Here is a 21,431-nt window from a genome sequence, read left to right as displayed (position 1 = left end):
AAGGCACAGGTTCTTTTGTTTCCAGAAGACACCTTATCACCGAACCTCCTCCACACCGTATCTCATTTACTGGAGCCAGATTGATACTTGGTGCCCAAATGAACCTGATCCAAATCCACCCCATGCTGTAACCCTGCCAGCAGAGTGCTTCTATTTGCTCTGAGACTGTTTCACACACAGACCTACCCGCTACCCATTCCTGCTCCTTAGGTGAAAGCTGCTTAGCGGGCAAGGGCTAACAACATGGAAACTGCAAAAATTCATATAAGGAGAATCCTGCTAACGTGAAGTGCTTTCAGCACATGTGCCACAACTTTAAAACATGCTTAAAGGAAGTTATTTTGGGATAGCAGAGATGCAGTGTAACTGTATCACCATATAGGCTGAACGTCAGCCTATGGCACGTGCAAAATACACATTCTGCTATATAATAAGTGCTGAATCACTCTCAAAGAGAAGTAACGGGTCTGCATTCGAGTCGCTCCTCTTTACTAGAGGTGTCTCTTTTAAGAAGTAGGTATAACTACTTACCTCAAAGTAAAATCTTAACATCTCTGGCAGCATCAGGTATATCTTAAAGCCCAGGCCCCAGAGTCACAGGAATGTAATTGTCATATTTCCTTAAAAGTTTGCAACCTCAGAGTCAGGGCAGAAAAACAGTTTAAAAAAAAAGATCCATTTTAAATGGCAAAGAGCTAGAGAGAGCACTAGAAAAAAATATCTGAGCTTTAGTAAAAAAACAATCAAAAGGTACAGTAGTCGCTTTAACTGCTGCATGCTCGTTAGCTGTACAAAAGCAGAGGAGAAAATGATGCCCTGCTCAAGCAAGATGCGACACAGAGCTGAGCCAGGTTTGCCGCCTGTACATGAGGAAGTCGGGGAGGGAGCCTGCCTTCCCCCCCTCGTCACTCGCTGGGATAACTAAGGTCTTTCAAAACAGCAGCCAGCTCATGGGGCTCAGGGAAGAATAGAGGAGCAAACAAAAGGACCCTCCCAGCTTCTTCCGGGAGTGATGTATAGATCTTGTGATAGAGCTTCAGTGTAGGGTCCCACACCCTACCTGGCCCCAGGGATGCCAGCTGGGCAGCATCCTGCTCCAGCGGCTCGGAACCACCCGCTCTGGAGTGTCCATCCTACCCAGCACATCAGCATAGCCATTTGACTCCAGGTATGTTGGAGAGCATTCACACAAGTTGGGTTCAGTGCAACATTAGCTGAATTGGGTTAGCGAGCATTCCTCCAAGGGCTCAGCATCTGCTGGCACTGGGGACAGGAACCAACAACTGGGGCTGCAGAGCCAGAGGATGCTGAGCTTCAGCCTGAGCTCTGAAGGGACCTCAAAGGGAATCATCTCTCAGAGCCTTCCTTTCTCTCTGAGGGTGGCACAGCCATCCTCTAAACCTCCAAAAGCTCAGCCTGCCACTGTGAGGCTTGTAAGGTCCCTTGCAAGGGCTCATTGCTGCAAAGCATCCCTTGAATCTGAAGTGCCACAAATTTTCTTTTATTTTCTCACAGCTGGCCTACATCTGCAGATTTCCTACCACCGCTTTCAGCATTTTTACTTGCAAATGACAGAGGACTCCCATTTTACCGTGGCGAATTAGCAGGACTCACAGGTCCAACACACTTCTCTACGCTGCTCATTTCACTGACAGGTGAGGTGGCTTTCCTAACAGGAGTTGCATAAAGCGAACTGGCCAGATGTGAGTTTTTCAAACACAGTGTCCAATTTCACATACAGCCCACAGGAACTAAAGGAGATTCTGGCCATATAACTGTCAGTCCAGTCACTGTTCTATTTATTTATACAGTGTTGTATACGTTTATTTCTTTTTGTGTCTGTAAGCATACACTCCAACACTTCCCCTACATCAAGAGGGAATATACCTCCATCCTTTATATTTTCCCTTTCCCATCCCCAAAGTATTTGGCTATGTTCAGCAGAAGAAATGACAACATTAGAACAAGCTTCCTGAGTGAAGTCATGCAATTACCAGCGACATACTCCTCTCTGGCCCTGTAAGTTATATCTGCCATACCGGATGATAACGCAAGCTACAGCTTGTACAACCTAACCACAACCATTTCAGCCAGCGGTGGAAGGTATCAGTGAGAACACACTTTTGAGGTGAGGTGGTGGCAGGGAACAGGGTGACACTGTGCAAGTAGCTACACGGTACCACGTTCTGCGGTACCCTGACACACAGCCACCACACCAATGCAGTCAGGTGGTTTAGAAATCATGTGGATAAAGGCTGCGGTTAACGAAGTTGGCTGTAGTTTGTCTTTGCCTCTTTTCTCCCTTTTCAAACTAGAAGCCCCAGTGGTGCAGCCTCTTTCTGCCATATGGTTCCCCCCCGACCCTCCCTCCCCCTTATAATAATAAAAAAATTGAATCTACATTGCACTTCAGTAACTGCCTCTGGTCAGCAGGAATCAGCACCATTGCCAGCCAAGGGACTTCATACAGAAAGAGCCTTTTGAGATGATGCCATTGCTACAGGACTGGCACTGTTACAGGACAGACCATCAGGTTAGCCACCCTCCCTCGAAGGGACCAAGGTCATTTGGGGTACCAAGCAGCATTTTGAGCAAAAGGGCTATTTTGCTGGCGATAAAATAATTAGGATCAAAAAGTAAATGTACTCACCCCAGGTAAAGTTTTAATATTGTGCAGTGCATTCTGTGCCTCAAGAGCAGCTTTTCTTGTATAAAATGTTACGAAACAACAACCTATAGAGAGAAATGAAAAGCTTTCAGAAATTAGTGAGTATGATTTCTGAGAGTACAATAGGGAGGGAGAAAAAACAGTGGTTGAACAACATATTATGAAAGCTGGAAATGTGAATTATCATGAGGCTGCCTGAATGACATGAATAAAAGAAAGCTTGTATGGTTTAAAATAAAGAGTCACCGCTGTGCATTGCATCTGTAGCACACCTACGTTGTTAGTGAACTGTAATCACTTAGAAATTAAGTTAACCAAAATCCAATTGGCTTTGTACAGTGTAAATAAGGTTATATTTTCTGAAGGCTCCCCATTATACTTTGAATATAAGCAGCGTGGCAAGCTCAGGCAGAAGGAATTTATTGTTGCATTCCAGGCGAAAAATAGGGTTAAAGCAGGACCTTATTTAAAGGGTCTTGCACGTAAGAGCTACGGTTTGTTCCCCCCTATTTGTAACCAGGTAGGACTGGAGGTAGGACACTTATCTCAGTTGCAAAAATGAAAAATAAGTGACAGGAGAATTTGCCACTGTGGGATAGTGGAGGCTGCTGATGGCTGCCAGCATTAAGTGAGGCTCTGTTCACCCTGCGCCTGCCTACCCTTCAGTAAAGCAGATGGTTTTAGTTGCCTTCATCCTATGGTTTTGCCTTTGGCAGCATGGTCCAAATGGGTGGTCTGTGGGACCAAACATGTTGCTGCCACTTTCTCCGTGGCAAACATTTAAAGTAATTCTTCCCACAGCGCACACAACCCAGGCTGCTCCACACCAGCCCCAGGGTGAGGTCAGAGCTCATAGGTAGATCTTTAGGGAAAAGCTAGAACATGAGAGGCACGGGAAAAAGCAATAAGGACCAGGATCTGACTTGCTACAATCTGTAATGTCCCACAGCAACAAAGTCTGCTCCTAGGCACGTGTGGGGCACTTGTGAGAGCTTGCTGCAGGAGGATCTTGCATCCATATTGCAGGGGATGCTCAACACACTATCCCGGCTTGTGACCTTAATTCTGCTTCCAGTGGGCAGGAAACCACTCTGACAGCATCGCTTGCATGTTTCTGTGAATAACATAAGATTTCAGGTATATGCACAAGAAAATCCCCACTTAAACAGCTCCCACCCAGCACAGTTAATCACTGATGCAGGAGCACCCTTAGAGACTGATCTGTTGCTGCTCTGTCCATAGGGGAAATGCGGTGGGGCAGAACGCTGCCCCTGTCCCATGGATATGGGCAGCCCCTGGTTTGGAGCCGTGTCACGTTAAGAAGAGACCCCAAAACTCCTATAGAGCTCTGTGGCTGCAGACGGGGTGCTCGGTGACCCAGCTGCTCTGGGGAGAGGGAAAACGTGCTGGGCAATGATGGCTGGGAGGCAGAAGCTGCCACTGGAATAAAAATCTACTTCATATCAAACAAGATGATGTAGATTTTACTGAAGAATCACAAACCAATTGTATTGTATTAATCCCAGAGATTTGTTGCAATCCTGGAGAAAGTTAAAACCAAAGGATACATAGAAGAAACTCCAGCTCTTGAGCCTCAGTGTTCCGCTGGAGCATGACACAGATAAAATAATCTGTCCTCTGGGCAGTGAGCAAAGATGTTGCTTGCATCAGCTCCCTAATGTTGACCAAGGTGACGCACCACATCCCACCTGATCTGCCCTCTTTTGCTCAACCTTGCAGCATCCCTGTAACAGCACAGGACACCCAGGAGGAAGCACGCAGAGAAGAACACAGCTAAAGAACGCTTTAAGTAACTGTGTGGAGGTGGCCCACGCAGGCAACACAACACGTAGGCAGGCAGGTAATGAGGACTTAATGCAGTTTGGAGGAACATTTTTCAAACCGCCAACAGGTTCCTTAAAATTTCACAGTTTACAATAGAGATGGTTTAATAATGATATCAGTGAACTGAACACTGTCTGGCAGGGATGAGCACTACAGACAGCCACAGCCTGTGAAAGGTCTGTGCTTCCTGTGAGTGTTTCTAAACCTTCTACTCCACTGGCAAATTCTCCACATGTAAATTATTTTACTCCAGAATGAAAATGGGAAACAGATCTGAGTTTCTGATATTTATTAGTGTGACTTTGAGACAACATTGTGACATTTTTCTATCCTGCCAGCCAGCTCCAATGTCTGTCTTCTATTGTTTCTTAATTTGATTTATTAGCTTGTTAATAAAAAGCTTTTTAGCCAGGAGAGAGGATTCAGTGGGGAAAATATCAAACAGTACTCATGACTTTGCAATTGTCGTATCTTTTACCATGGGTCCAAACAGTTTCATTTTTTTATTTCAGCTCTGTGGGTTTATTCCGATAAGGAGAAGTTTGAAATCTATTGGTTTATCATTCTTGGCACTACTTGAAAGAACCACACTTGAAAGATGAATATGCTGTGAAATACCCTTTAACTAGTCATTTTTGGGAAGTAACAATGCAGGAGAGAAAAATGTCTCTATGAATGAGGTCTGGGAGAAGACAGTAGTTTAATGGGAGGTGTGCAGATGTCTCCGCCAGGTCATCAGACCTTGACAAAAATGGAGACTTTTAAGCTCACAGACCAACACATCTGAAAATGCACACATATAAAATCTTTCTCTGGACTAATTTTGCTTGCATCTTCTTGGGGGAGGGGGGGCAGCAGGATCCAAACAAACCAAACCAAACCACACAAAACCCCCAAAAAACACCCCACAATGAAACAAGAGACGGTTGGCTGTGGTCTGAGGAGACCACAGGCACCAGTTGTGGACACCTGATTCTGTAGCTATCTGCTAAAGCAGTCAGGGCTGGAGTGAAAAAGAAAATAAAAAAATACAGAGGAACAGAAAAGGCAGAAGTGCACACAGTCCTGAAGAAAACACTCCAGCTCAGCCTATGGACTTCCCAGATGTGCCCGCTGCCAAGTTATGCAAACCGCTGGCTTTGAAGATGCCTCCAGTGTAAAATCCCTTTGGCTCAGTACTACATCCCATAAGAGAAAGAACCAAATTCAGTCCTTTCTACAGAAATATTGGAAGGGAAGATGCCTGTGTAAGAGGACAGGGCTAATCTGTGTTTTAGGACTGGTAGCTGGCCCTTGCTGAAAGACAACTAGGAAACTACTTTTCTTCCTCCATTTTCCCTAAGAGAACATAATATTGCTGAAGACAAATCAGTGACTCCGCTGGAAAAGAAAATGTACATTTCCTACTGAGAGATAAGAAAAAAATAAAAAACCCAACCAACCTAACGCTCCTCTCCCCAGCCCCCTGCACACATAATTTTGGCTTCATCACCAACAAACTCGACAGCAGCTCAAACCACAACTAAACTTTTCTGACATCTAAATAACTCAAAGCCTGACAGTGATAACCTTCTCCCCTCCTAGTCAGGACAACTTAAAAGCTGAATTGGTGTGTGGACACGGTTCTGCCGATCCTCAACAGCCTGAAATACAGCCCAGTTTAATTCTACATGTGTTAGCATCTTCTCGACCAAAGGAACAGGAGCTTGTGCTCCCAGTCAGTGCCTCCAATGCAGCAAAGCTCCTGTGTTTTGCTAAGTTGGTTGTGCTCTACTTGGAACGTATATTTACTACTGCGTAAGACATCTCTTCTTTGTACCTAGAAAAAATACTGAATGAATCATGCGGATCCCTCCAGTCCCTTAAGGACATCAGCAACAACCTCATGGCTATCCTGCCAGATGCTTGAACAGACTGAATAAAACCTGCCACCCCGTGCTGCACAGCGTCTAACAGCAACAAATGGGATGCCTGAGAAACAAAGGCAGAACCAGCCCTACCTCTCAGAGCATCTGACGAGAAAACGCTGCAGTGTGTACACTACAATGCTCAACTTCAACAGCTCATTAAAAAAAGGGAAAAGATCTCTTATTTCAGCTTGTTTTCTCTCCCTCTCCTCCCCCCCCCCCCCCCCCGCCCTTTTTCTTTTTTTCAAAGGAAATTTAGTGCCAGAAAAAGACCTCAAGGTCCTAGCCATTGGGAGAGAGTTGACACATTCAATTCTCCATGACACATTCAATTCACAAGCCCCTGCTCAAGCTGCCAAAGGCACCAATTAGCACCAGTGGTGGAGATTTTATTTATTTAATTTCCACAGAAACCTGCTTAGCGAGACATCAACAGGGGCAAACAGCTTTGCATATGGCTACAAACAGCTTTATGTGAGTCACTGTCAAAGATGGCAGCAATGGATTACATGGGGATCATAAAGCCACAGCTGCACTACAGCAATCATTTAGAATTTAGGGATGGTCCCAAATAAGAGCAAATGGTGAGGACCTCACCCCACTGCACCCATGAACTTCTGCTGGCAGCGAACCTGGGTTTCTGGAGGGCGTTTGTGCGCATTGCGGAGTTACAACGAATTGCAGAGTTTTCACTGTGAAACTTCAAAAAATGCCATTCCTCTCATGAGCCAGCGGGTATTTTCCTAAGACCTGTGAGAAGTCCTGCAACGGGATTTCTCTCCTGTGCAACTTCTGCTCTACGACTCAGATTAGCTACGTGTGAAACCCTGGCCCCCACCCACCCAGATGAGCAGACATGGCTTTGTTAGGCTGTAAGACACAGCCACACGGCATCACAAGGAGCTCCATGGTGTCGTTATTTTTATCACATTCTCCAAATTCAAACACAGACTAATTATTCCGTGTGAGATGTTTACTTTCCTAATTTTGAACCACTAACAAAAGGAAGCTCTTTTCCACTTGGAGATGTGGCTTACACAGTCCTGGCTGGCATTTAACAGCACTGGGATCTGTGTAAGAGGCTTTAATCTCTCAGCCAGGATTTCATGCTTGAATGAATACGGCAACCTCCATCTTGCTTCGGGTATGAAAAAGTCTCTTACAGCTCCCTAAACCAAATATGTGATTCCTAGTTTAAAGTTTCCAGGAGTTACACATGTGCATCGATATGAGAAAATAACCCTTGAATGCAGGCAGGAATGAAACCACATTGTTTTGCAAGATGTCTAAGGGTTTGATTTGCATGAAGTAAAGTATGTTCAAGTTTCCCAGGCCTGAGAAATTAACTTTTGGGAATTAAAAGAGAAAAGATAGAGGAGAACACACACACACCCTTCATTCATCCGTCTGATTTATGAGTTTCTATAGTTTTCAACTGTCAAAATTTGTTAGTTTGGATCTCTCCTGCGTTGTGCATATTATCACCTGCTGCCAGTATGTGAACCCTAACCATAGGGTATAGAAATACAAGAGCTTATCAGTGCGCCTGCAAAGCCTGCAACAACTTAAAAGTATGAAATTTGCTTTACCTTCTAGACTAATAAAATAAACACTTCAAAACAGCTATAATGATTATCTGATGATTGAACTCTGTATTCTTTTAGCGAGTAATGGAATCCTGGCAGACAAATTCAATTCAAAATACATTCACATTCAGGACATCAACAAAGTCATCATGTTGTGAATTGAAAATTCCTTTAAAGGCTCCGTTTGAATTCTAAGGGGCTGACAGATCAAGGGACTGAAGGCACTGGAAGGCTAAATGACTGAAGTCCCGCTATGTTTCTTTCTTTCTGTGAATGAAGCTCACTTTTGTGTGTGCATTTGCAAGCAGAACAGGTGCTGGCTTCATACAAGCTCGGAATCTCAATGGGGACAGTAGCTTCTTGTCAATCCAGCGCAGTTCAAGCTAGTTTAAATTAAGGGGGATTTCTTTTTCTTTTTTTTTCCCCCCTTCCAAATGTTCCTCTCCTGATTTCCACATTCACTCTTCCACTAGCAAAATTTAAACATTACACTGCGATTTAAGAGCGCTGCCTTTTCAGAGTCTCTTGCATTCCAGCTGTTCACCAGAATGCTGAAAGATTTGCTCCATAAATCACAAACAGCTGCCCGAACAGTGTGATTTGCAACCAAACCCACCATGACTTACACCGTCATTTTCCAAAAGGCAATGAAGACATCAGAAATTCTCCTCCAGTAAAGCCACTGAAAAGACCTATTGCTACAGGAGTTCAGGTGCATGGTTGAGCAACAAGCTTTTCCACATTTGTTCAATTTGTTGTGGTGAAATGGGAACCTTATCCGGCATTTCTTCTGTATTACAGATTTTAGTGCAATAGCTAACCTGCATGGAAGACACCAGTTTAGCACTGGGAGAGGTTTTTCATAGCTTAGAGATTTTGGTTGGGTGACTCCACACAGAAACAGATAAAGACCTGAAGTGCCTGAAGAGCAAATACAGACAATCCTGACAATGAAAGCAAACGTTTCCAGAAACAAAAATCCCACTATTTCTGTAATTCTGCTGAACAAAGAAAGAAGGTGGCTGAGGCAGGGACGCATTTTGATTCCTACCTGCACCATCCTCTTGCTCTGTTCTATACGGAGTCACTCGAGAATACGAAGGCAATGATTCACTCCTGAAGCAATCCCTGACAGAATTGCCTTATACTGCAGAAATCAACCTTTAACGATGCCGCCTCCCAATTAGCTCAGGTTTGCTAATAGTTTGATATAATTGGCACCCTGATGGAAACCGTATTACCAATCCTGTCACCAGCCAGGAAACCGCATTGCCACGCTAATGACAGCACATATTATAGCAATGCCACTTCTAATATTAATATGTTAGCTGAATGTAGGCAGGGGCTCACATGCGAGAAGGATTCACAACTGGGACGTGCCAAATTCCACCCTGTGCTCTATTTTTCGTCCCGGTTGTAACACCCAGGGTGGCAACACACCAGCTCCAGCGTGCCCCAAACCGCCCCGATCGCATTAAAGCACAAATGCTCCAGGCCAGTAACAGCCCCGTAAATGGCCGGTGAAAAATGATCCCATGGAGCTCAATTTTTTCTCTCCATGCCTTGCAAGTTATGACGGCCTTTCTGTTAATTGGCCACAAGTCCTAGTTTGCTGTCAGCCTTCAGCTGCACCGGGGAGCTCTTTTGGAGGAGTCGCACTCTGTCATTCCTGTACCCTTGTGAATACGAATGCTCTCTATAAATGTCCTCTGCCTACAAAATGGAAGTGTGGGGTTTTTTCCCTTCCCTTTTTTTTTTTTTTTCTTCTTTCTTTTTGACCTAGATTAAATCTGCTGCATTTTCAAGCCTTTTGGGAAAGCAACTAAGAACTAATACGCACCGGTTCATGTGCCACAACACTTCCCTACCCATTATTATGTAAATTTTGACTAAAGTGCGACACAGATAGAAAAGATATCAAGGGCAAAATTGCCAGAATCTGCTTTTCTTGCTTTCTGAATAAGCCACTTATATTAAACAGTTTAAAATGGCTAATAGCTGTAAAAGTATCTGAAGAATTTCAATGTATATTTTTTCATATAGGACAATGACAGTTTCTGCAGATTCCTGCACTCTCCTGCTGACTGCATAATGACCGGGAAGCAAATGGCCGGCACGGTGGCACTCTCTGGATTACTTTTCAAGAAAGGAACCAACTTCCACATTTGCTGCTTGGCAATACTCATTCGATATTTGCACTAGATGGTCATAAAGGAGGGAAAAAAAGCAGATGCAGAATTAGATTACCTACGTGGTGGCAGGGTAAATAAATACATAGAAATCAGGTTTATAGCACTGAGGTAATTTCATGTCATTATTAATTAATCTGTCCCTAAAGGAGCCATTGCTGCACACTGGGAGGTAAGCTGAGCTGTAATGGTCTGGGCTGACTAGTGGATGAGAGACGCCCAAACAAACGCAGAAAATGCTGTGGAGATAGAGGTGAGCAGTCGGTGGCATTGGACCCACACGCCAGCACTGCATCAACACCCTGATTTGTGGGTCGATGGAAACACCACTGGCCTGGCCTGGGATGTTCCTCCTCTGCTAGCCCCTTGTGTAAGCCCCTTGAGAGAGGCATTGCTTTCCCAGCCCTGCGAGACGGAAGGCTCTCAGTCAACAAACGCCAGCGAGAAAAACAAAGCAGCTGCTCAGTGCCTCTTGTTGACTTCATGTTTGGTCCATTCACATTTCTAGACCTCAGGGGTAGGTTGGGATCTTATACATCAGTCCATACAGCTTACAATAAAACCTGCGTGTCAGAGCTTTTGGGAAAAAAGGTCTCAAGGGGAGAGGGGGTGGAGATGCTATTCCAGTCTCTAGCTCTAAAGAGTCTCCACTGGGAAGTCACTGTACTTCCTGCCTGTAAAATATAGAAAATGATATACTCAAAATATAGACAAAACAAGAAATATTTTTGTTAATTGGAAATCATTCTAAACAAGGCCTGTCACTATGTATATACATTGCACCCTAAAGCAATTCTGAATTTGGGGGGGACATCTAAATGAAAATACAAAACAAATAATCACTTATTTCTTATGCTGCCTTCTCCTCATTTCCCCCTTACCTTTTCTTTTCTTCTTTTCATTCTTACTCTTGCACTAATTCTCTTTAATCTTTAAATCACTTTCTCCTCCCCTCAGACAAATCCCTACACTTTTCTTCCTAGCAGATGGCCATTGCTTCCTTTTTCCTTGACCAGGTAACAATGCCTGATTTGAGTTTATTGGCTTTGAAATGAATTAACATGTCCTCTGTGCAAGTTAACTCCAAACTTTGTCCATCTGCTAAACACGTCTTTGGATATAGTAGAGAAAGAGGGTTCAGAGAACAGATGCTAAAAAAAATGGAAATGAAAAATTAAGATGTGCTCCCTTATTAATCCATTCTTACAGCTGAAAACTGCTGTGACACTGTATTTCAATTCAAAAAGACTCTACAAAGATCATGTTTACATAAATTAATGCAGGCAGGGAGACATCTTTCCCTAATGACATTTCAAAAGCCCTACAGTCTCCAACCCTGACACTCACCAGTAGCAAATGCAACTTCCTAGGCACACACATCTTATAGTCCTGGATTTCCTTCTGTGTTTTCTCTCACTTGAATGCCTGAGAAAGATCACTAAAGACTGGTTTTCCCTGATAACACTTCCAGATCACTGCTCTGATGAAATCTCTAATTGCACTGCAACTCCTGAGGAACCACTCAAATCGTACTTCAACTAGGAGACAACTCTGTAGTGAGGAAAAAACCTCAGAATAGCATAGTTTTACCATAAAACTATCCCTTTCAGATCTTCAAATCTTTGACTTTGTTAACTGAAATTTATACACCTGCACTGTCACTATTAAAAACTTACATTTTCTATCAGAAATCACTTTCACTGGCTAAATGCCAATGGCATCCTAGGTCACACCAGGCAGACCACTGCAAGCAGCTCAGTGGTGATCCTTGCCCTCTGCTCAGCCCTGCGGAGACATATCTGGGGTGCTGTGTCCTGTTCTGGGCTCCCAAGTACAAGGCAGACATGGACATACTGGAGGGAGTCCAGTGAATGGTGATAAAGATGATGGAGGGACTGGAGCATCTCTTATATGAAGACAGACTGAAAAAGCTGGGACTGTTCAGCCTGGAGACAAAAAGGCTCAGGGGGGTCTTATCCATGTCTATAAATACCTGATGGGGAGGAAGTAAAGAAGATGAAGCCTTCTCAGTGGTGCTTAGTGACAGGACAAGAGGCCATGGGCACAAATTAAAACAGAGGAAATTCCATTGAAAAATGAGAAAAACCTTTTTACTGTAAGGGTGATCAAATGTTGGCACAGTTTGCTCAGAGATGCTGTGGACTCTCCATCCCTGGAGATATTCAAATCCCACCTGGACACAGCCCTGAGTAACCTGTTGTAGGTGACCCTGCTTTGAGCAGGGGTTGGATGAGATGAATCCCAGGGGTCCCTTCCAACATCAGCCAGCCTGTGTTTCTGAGAAATGGCAATAAAGGAATCTAAGTGGCTTGTCCGCGGCATCCCATCTAACAGAACTTAACTTCCTCAGAAATACATTGCAAGCTTATTTAACCTCAGCAGACAACATCAGTTAAATTACTGTTTTATCATTGTACCCGTTAGTTGGGAACCAGCCCTCGTTCACTAACAAATTTCACACACAAGTACTTTACTTTTTTCATGGCAATAACACAGATTTTTAATTTTTTTTTTAGAAACAGAACCAGATACATTAAAACCTCAGCACAGCCCACGGTGTCAGAGACATACAAGACAATAATAATGTCTTGTGTCACGCCTTGCCTTCAGAAGTAGATCAAGAAATTTATGAATTCAAAAGCTGATATCATGATGCATTTTTTAAGTTAAAGTCTATCCAGTCCTGTTGTATCTGACACAATGAAGTTTTGTTTAAATTCCATGCATTCCTTCAGTATTACAAGACCACTCATCTACCCACAGCCCTGACAGCTCTACAACTCTGAGCCTGTGTCTTCTAAAGACAGTACAGGAAAAGCCAGATCTCGCAGTACAAAGAGACAAAGGAGGAAGAGGTCCAGGGAGAAGGAGTTCTAAAAGAAGGCACAGGGTGGAAAGGTTGCTACTGCTGACACTTCATGAAAACCCATTAAAAAAAGAACAACAGAACCCCAACCCTGTCCTTTACCCCAAAACTTGGTAAGAACATAGTGTATGGCTTGGTTTCAACACTTACCTGGCTTTGGAAGACTTGGATACCATTTTTGCAAGAGAATTTAAAAATCTGACCTTGGATAATTCATTTCTAGGAATAGGATGCTGAATTTCTTCTGAGAGTGATGTTCAAGGCCCATCTGAGTCTTCCAATGCTTTTGAACAATCTGGCCTTTAATCTCCCTGTGCCCTAGCTTCACCTTGTCAAGTGGAAAGAATAAAATGTCCTGAGCTCAAAGAATTACTGTGAAGCAATTGTTTTTTAAAATAAAAAAAAAAAAAAAAAAAAAGAAAAAAAAAAGTGAGGTGAAAAGATGCTGCAGTAACAGTGATGTGAGTAACAGCAGAGCAGGTGCTGCTTCCACCTAGCGCAATACAGCCTGGCACGCTTCCTCCAAGAATTTGCTGATATGACATGGAAGAAATCAATACAAAGACATTTGAACTGGCTTAAGGGGTGCTTAAGCAGCACGGGAACAACTTTTGGGTTAAATATTGCCTCAAAGTACCCTGAACTAAAATCAATGAAAACCTACTTTGCCCAGCACCCCCCAACTCCATATTTGACTGCTTTTGGCCAAGCCATCTAACAGGGGGCTCCATCCTCAGCCGGTCAAAGAACTGACAAAGCCTCCACCCTAAGTCATGATTTCTTACAATACACACACTACTTTCAGGGAGATAATTTTCATCTATTTTAAAACTTTTTTTCTTAGAAATGTGTTAGCTTTCCCCATCTTTAAAACTTGGGTCTAAATCCATCGCCTGAATAGCTCAAACTCCCTGCTCTGTTTGCCCAAGATGAAGTCAAACACTTTCATTTCTTTCTTGACTCCAACATTATAAACCCTTACTTATCTTGTATTGATTTCTGGGCATTCACAGTTTCACTCTCACAGGGTCACAGCACATGTCAAATCTTTCCTACACTGTGTACACCTTCAAGCAGTGTTTCATCTAAGGAGCTTCACTTTCCCTGAACTTGTTAGCAGGGACACATTTATTCTCCAATTAAGCTTTTTCAATAATAAGAATTAAAAAGAAATAGCAGAATTTCCTGGCAATTCTTCTATCTTTCTAGTTGGTTGAAACAATTTTATGCAGATGAGGATGCAAGTCCACAGAGCCTTTGAACTTTAAGCATCATCTTTACTTGACTTTGAACTCTCAACAGGGCCCATGATCTTTCAAAGCAATATACTCTGCCTGTGGAAGCTTCAAACAAGGGGGGGAAAAGGCATGGGTAGAAAAAAAATGCAAAAGATGTTTTTTTAAAAATGCTTGATGCTCCTGGAAATAAAAAAAAATAAAAAAACCCAACAACTGAGTGGCATCTGAAGAAGTGTATTCGGCACTCAAGTGTTTCCTTAATTAATTGTTTAGATGAGTGCTAAAATAAATGCAGCAGCAGCAAAGATAAACAAACCACTTTAGTAATAAAGCCATATATTTGTGCAGACACACAAAAATAAATGACAGCGCTTAATGAGCACAAGCAATAAGAACGAAGAGCACACTCAGTGTGTGGGATCCATGCTCAGAAAGCTCAAGCTCAAAGGTATTTGAGATGTATCTCCCAACAGCCTCCCAGCCTGACTCACCTTTGCCCCGTGTACAGCATCTTGTTTTGCACAGCCTAACAGTGTAAAAATTACAAGTATCCTGATGAAGAAATACAGCTCATATTTCGCCCTGCCCAGGCAGCCTCGTAGGAGCAAGGAAAATACTTGTAGTAAGAGATTTTTATCCCAGTTTATTATTGTTGTTCTTTACTTTTGCCTGATGATGATTCACTAACGTTAAAGCAGTGAGAGGAGATGCAGAATAGACGTGTAACGCACGTAGTTTCAAAATGAGAGAGAAAAGCTAAGATGATTCATAAAGTCTTTTCCTTGTGACTGGAAAATTAGCTAACAAAGTATGAATACTGAGGGAAAGTGTTATCTTGCAAATCTAGGAAAGCAGTTTTAATAGAATTATAAAACAGTCAAAGGCAGGAAAATTCAGATAAGCTTGCCTCTCAGAGAGGACCTCATTATGCTTCCACATGTAATTCTTCCAAAGTTTTATCTGGTCCTATCTGTGGATTTCCCAGAAACAGGCTTCCCATATTTCCCCATAAAACTATTTCATAATCTCGCAAAGATTAATTTCAAAAACACTTTACCTTCATGGCAAACACTTCCAGCTTTGCTTAATTTCCCATTACTATTTATTTCTTGAACACCTTCCTAAATAAAGAAACTGCTCTGCAATCTTTGCATAAATGAATCGATAACCAGAGTAAAACAGTAAACCCCCATTTATCATACAAATAAATATGTTATTGCCCCCAGAAGTCTTCACACAATTGATGGTTTCTTTCTTGCTGCTATCAACCATGTATGATCTGGAAAACTCATTAAAAAATCTATTCACCAATACTGAGTATCTATTAAGTGAAGGGAATATCAAGAGTGTGTTGGATGACCCATGGGACGTGTCTCAAGTTCTCTATTAATACCGTTCAGAGCCACCTAAACAAGCTAGTACCATGATATATAGGCCCTATGGCTCTCCAAAGATCAAGATGCGGCACTTAATCAGATCAAGATTTAAAATAAATCTCCAGCAGCCTGTTTCCAAGTTATGACAAGAGAAATACTTGGCTGGAGAGGTATAGGCTGTATGAAATGATTGGCAACTTATCAAGACAAGAAGAGAAAGAAGCTGGATGATTGGCAACTTAATCAGAGGGAGAAGGAAAAATAGAGAAAAGGAACAAAACGAGTGCCTAAACAGCTCTGTGTTGGCTCCCGCGGCTGTCAAAGGTGGCCTTGAGCAGGCAGTGGCAGGAGGGCTTACACTGAAGCTTGTCTGCTAAGTAGATGAGACTATTCAGTGTTCCTTGGCATCAAGAGCGTGCGGATCCGGAATGTATCTAATCACATTTGGAGTAGCACGATTCTGTATGGCATTCTCCGCAGGTCACTGCAGCAGCCACAGGAACACGTCCAACAAAGTAGTGCAGACGTGCTGCTTGACGGTACTCTGCTACCAAAAAACTCACACAGCTTTGGAACAAAGTCCTCAGTCTTATCGGAAAGATAAAACCCCCCATAAATATGACAAGATAAAATAAATAAATAATAATAATAAAAAAATCCAAGGGGTCCTTGTACAGTGTTTTGTCTTCAGCCCCTGCTCCTTCTCTGACAAAAGGCTTGCTCTTTTAATCAGCATTCAGGCTGCATGAGGACCGACATGAACAATCACAGTATTTTGGTAGCAGCATCCTTTAGCTAACGTTACTGTGTGCCTTCGTCTTTTATTCAAGATGTTATTGCTTAAAATACCTATGTTGGGCAAAAACTATGCCAACTTTTCCTGAAGAAGAACTGAGGAATGGTGGGTTAGAGGTTAGATTGTCAAATGAGCTTTGCAACCACCAGTACTTGCTGGGAACAAGCGTTGCTTGGTCTTGTCACTAAAAAAACAACAAACCCAACACAAACCTTACTCATAGATGATTTGTGTTTATCCACAGAGTGCTGTAGGTCAACAGAGAAACTGAAAAATTATGTCCTAAAAATATGAAATTTCTTTTCCCACTAGAGATGGGGTATAGGGGAGTCAAGGATGTGCTTGGTGGGCAGTCCTGGTAAGATTGGGACTCAAATCTTACACAGTATTTTGGCTCCTGCTAAGCCTTATTAGGGAAAATCTAAAGATATTTGCAAGCAATTTGAAATCTTCTGTCAGACTGCAGCGTTACTCACTCTTGCATTTTGTATGCAAGAAAGATAAAGCTTAATGTATAGCAAAATTATTTCTGGAACAGCATATTGCACTTTTTCACTATGTGTCAAAGCTTATGATACGCATTAGAGACAGCTAAGTGATTACTTGTCACCCTCTCCTCATTCCATCAGTCTTAAAAGATAGGATAAAAAAAGCTTTTCATGTGCAACAACAGGCTACATATTAGTCCTGCAGAGTTATCAAAAATGTGGAACTAAATATCAGACAAGCCCAATTTAAAACACTGAAACACTTCTGAATTCTAAAACAACTAGGCTAATTTACAACACATGGCCTGACATGCTGGAAGTTTGAATCCTTTTCTGGCTTTTTAAAAGGGGACATATTTTTTCATCTTAGTCATAAAGTAGCACAATCAAGATACATTCCTTTCTTTCTCCTGAATACGATTCAAGAGGAACTCTGACACCTCCCAGAGCTGTTTGCGGAAGATTCGTATTTCACCTGGGAAGATATACACAGGAGTAACAGACCAAAGAAAGGCAAACCACAACTACAGCTGACCAAGAGCACCATCTTCTTATCCTGTGGCTTCCAGTGATGCTGTGCTGCACATTTACTCAGTCTTCATTGCTAGGTCCCCCAGTTCTGCTTGTCAATCAAGGATTCTGTGGTGCTATGGAGGTTAATCAGGTGAGGCTTGCAGTTTCCTCCTCTACTCTTCATGATGGTTGCTCCCAGAAAACACACGCATCTTGAACACTTTTGATCCCACTGTCACCATGCACTGTTTGTTTCAGTATTATTACTATGGACTGTTTGTTTCAGTATAATTATTATGGATAATTATCATCAAACAGTGGTTGCGCAACATTATATTCTTACGGGAAGGTCAATCAATTGCACGAAGAAACTAAACCAAAAGATCTTGCGAAGCCAGATCTGAAATTGAACTTGCCAAAAGAAGCTGAACCGTGGTCAAGCCAAGTCCATACAGAGAAAGGCAGCTGAGGTTCACTTCTCGGTCAGCTGTAGCTAGAGGGCTGACTATTGTTTAAGACCCCCAGAGGTTTTCTTAAATACCTGTAAGGAGCATGCACGATGCATAATTAGCATAGTACCATCTATCCTTGGGAAATGAATGAACACATATGACTCTTCTGAGAAATGTAATGCATGAACACATATATGGTCTATATAATCTTGCCTAAATGTAACATATGGCATACACGTTAGGTGGAGCATCCAGCGCTGCAATAAAGGAATAAAATGCCTGCATCTTCATGCTACATCAGTGCTAAGGAGTTTTCTTATTCCTGATTTCATTGACACCACTGGGGTTGAGACTTAAACCAACACTGACATTGGCAATGCAACACTGCTTGACTGTGGTACTAAAAAGTCATTATGTGTGTTTCAATATCCATTGGGTTATTGCCTGTGTTTTAAGACAAAGAGAAGACTGCATAAAGTCTTCTTTAATTTACCACATTCATGATGCTAGTGATGGCAGCAACATTGCTCAAAACTGAGTCTTGAAGAAAATTTTGGCTCCCCTAATACAGAATACTGGAATTTACAAGATAAAACAGGGAAAAAAAGGTACAGCACACTCACAACACTTTTGTAAGGTTTCCACCTTTGCAACACACATGGACAATGGATTTTAAATGAAAGTTCTGTTTCTCTATACTTAAGGGAAATATTTTAGTATGACTGCATCTGTGAATGAAGACATTCAAAAAGCCATTATGTTTTCAACTTAGGTTAATAATAAGGCTATTTTTCCACCCACTCTCTGGCACAGCTGTAATGTTCTTGGCCTCAAGTGGGAGGCAATGTGGAACAAGGATTAGCAAGATGGATTATATACAACATACAGTGCCAGTTCATATAAAATATTACTAGATTGGAAATGACTGTTTACTGTCTCAGTGATTACATGACCACTTTTTTTCCTTCCAAAGAACATACAGTATGTGGCGCTCCTCTATGCCAATAAAGCTTAGTGCATCGCACCTGGGTAATGACAAATTAATTTTTGAGCTAAGCCTGATGAGGGGGTCAGCCAAAATCTTAGGCAGAGTTTATCCCCAGCACTACTTTACATGACAGAAAATGCATCTCTCCCATTCATCAGTATTAGCACAGAACAGGGATTATACAACAGAATATAATAAAGGGGGGGGGGGGGACGGACTAAAATACAAAAAAAAACCAAAAAACCAAAAGGTTAGGACTGTGTCTGTTTACAGTACAACAATAAAACATTTAACCTTGGGGGGGGGGGGGGGGGGGGGTGTTGGAAACAGCATCCCATGGTCCACTTCCTAATAAAATTGGACAAAACATTTAGGAATCCACTAAACAGAACAAGCGTGGATTTGGCAGACAACAAGCTGGATGAACTAGCAGTTCATCTTTTTTCAGTTAAGTTAACTTCAGCAGTAACTTTTTTCAGTTAAGTTAGATTTCCAAACCTGAGAACTTTGCACCTTGGAACGAGATCTCTTGCCCAATCTTGAGACCCACCTCTCTTGACCAAGGCCATAGTGGCTCAGCCATGAGCAGCCATGGACAATAACCCCTGGCTCCTGGCATGACCAGGTACCATCGCACCTCAAACCCAGGAAACTGTGTGGCTCCAAGTTTTATGTCCTGTCCAGGTATAAAATGTCTTTTACCACAAAGTCATCACAAGATGTTCCAGTACTAATCGCTCAGCAGTCCCCATCACTCGGACTACTGGCCACAGCCACTGCCAAAATGTCAGCAATACTTCAGAGCTGAAAAATGTTTTCTTTAATAATTATAGTGAGAGAGCTCTTTCACATGAAAGAGAAACAGAAGTGCTTCAAAATGGCAAAATCACTTCTTGTCCTTAAGCAAAGCTCCTCTGAAAGAGCTGTTTGCACAATCCAGACACCTCCATTTTCATGTAAATAGTTTATTGATTTAATAAAACATATAAACAGGCTTATATCATTGTTCTACCAGCTGCAGATGATCTATATTCACTGAGTAAACTATTCCCACAAAAATATTTTCATTCAAATTAATCTTAATGTTCACTCCTCCTTCCCCCACAAGCTAACATCTAGGCACTTTGAAATGCACATTAGCTACTTCAATAAGTAAGATGAGCAATTCTTGGTTTTCTTAACCACACAGGGCATAAGTGGATGATCTCTTTACATGCCCTGGACGATGAAAAAGACATTAAGTATTAGAATGTTTCCTGCCTGAGCAGCCCAGGGAGAGCAAGCCAAGTTTGCAGGCTCGCTCTCGCCGTCATTTCTTGAGCATCAGAGTTTCCATGAGCAGTGCCTCCCAGAGTCAGGTCATGAAAGCCTCAGCTCTGCAAGCCCCAGCCTCTTTTTTGGGGTGTTGTTCCAATACTGTGAGCAACTACCCAAAGTCTGGAAGTCTGCTCCTTTGACGTGCTTGATTTGGCAAATGGTGTCAGATGAGAAGAAAAAAAAAGGAAAAAAAGGGAGAAGTAGGCACATTCCCTTCTCCTACTCATTCGCTAATGAACTTTAAGCTTTTTTCTTTAAATCTTATTTAAAATTTCAGCCCTTTACAGTCAGACCAGCAAGAACAGATATTTACTTCAAAAAAGATGCACAAAGCCCTTTTTGTTGAGGACATGGGTCCAAAACCCTGGCGCCTGGGCTGTGCAGCTTTCAGCACAGGCACGCTTTCAATCCTTCTCGTTCATCTATGCCATCAGTGTTTCAGGACAAAGATCATTTTACCAATCTGTTTGCACAGCATATTGTACAATCTGTTACGTGCATCTGCAATACAAACAGCAAATGATAATAACAGCATGTGGACTGGAGCCCCAGATTTTGGGTCCCTTTGTTATCTCTGGCGCATGGACCCTGATCCACAGTGGAGCGGCTGCACTTCTGACTTGCTGCGTGCACACTATGTGCCATGGGCACTCTCCATGAAATCTAAATACTGTACATTCCCTATAGGGAAAAACAAAACAAAACCCCAAATGTTTATTTTTTCCCTTCCTCCTATTTCAAAAGAGTCATTCAAAAGTTAAAACCATGACTATACCAATGGGAATGAGACATCACATTACCTTTTGTAATATCCTCCTTAAATACAAAACAAAGCCATAAAACTTAGGGAGAAAGAGGAATAGTTTGTGCCAAATGCTACCTAAAGAATGTTCAATCTTCAATGCTACATACAGATGTAGGAAAAAAAATCCCTACTTTTAAACAGATTGTTCCCCAAAATCACATCTGACTGAACTGTAATAATGTTTCTCATCCTTACTAAATATTTGTGGGGTTGTTTTGTTTTTTTTCTTTTTTTCCCCAGATAGCAAGCACTTCTGGCATTTGCTGCACAGAATGTCGCACTGTGACTCCTTGCAGCACAGATTGCCAGTCTGCTGCTTTACATGCTGATTTCTCTTTTGTGAACCAAGACCTTGAATATTTTCATGAGGGAAAAG

General features: G+C 42.3%; 1 protein-coding gene across 11 annotated transcripts in view; it reads right to left on the bottom strand.

Moving 5' to 3' along the window:
• The window catches only part of CELF2 (CUGBP Elav-like family member 2), a 376,856-nt gene that overhangs the window by 97,080 nt on the left and 258,345 nt on the right, over window positions 1-21,431 (bottom strand). For all 11 annotated transcript variants that reach the window (XM_055710556.1, XM_014283718.3, XM_055710559.1 and 8 more), the window contains one exon: window positions 2,651-2,733. In XM_055710556.1, the coding sequence (XP_055566531.1) occupies window positions 2,651-2,733 (83 nt within the window). The remainder of the gene's footprint in view (window positions 1-2,650; window positions 2,734-21,431) is intronic.

This window comes from Falco cherrug, chromosome 5 (genome assembly GCF_023634085.1).
Source record: "Falco cherrug isolate bFalChe1 chromosome 5, bFalChe1.pri, whole genome shotgun sequence".
In the NCBI taxonomy this organism is placed as follows: Eukaryota; Metazoa; Chordata; class Aves; order Falconiformes; family Falconidae; genus Falco; species Falco cherrug.
This window is presented reverse-complemented; position numbering and strand designations above follow the sequence as displayed.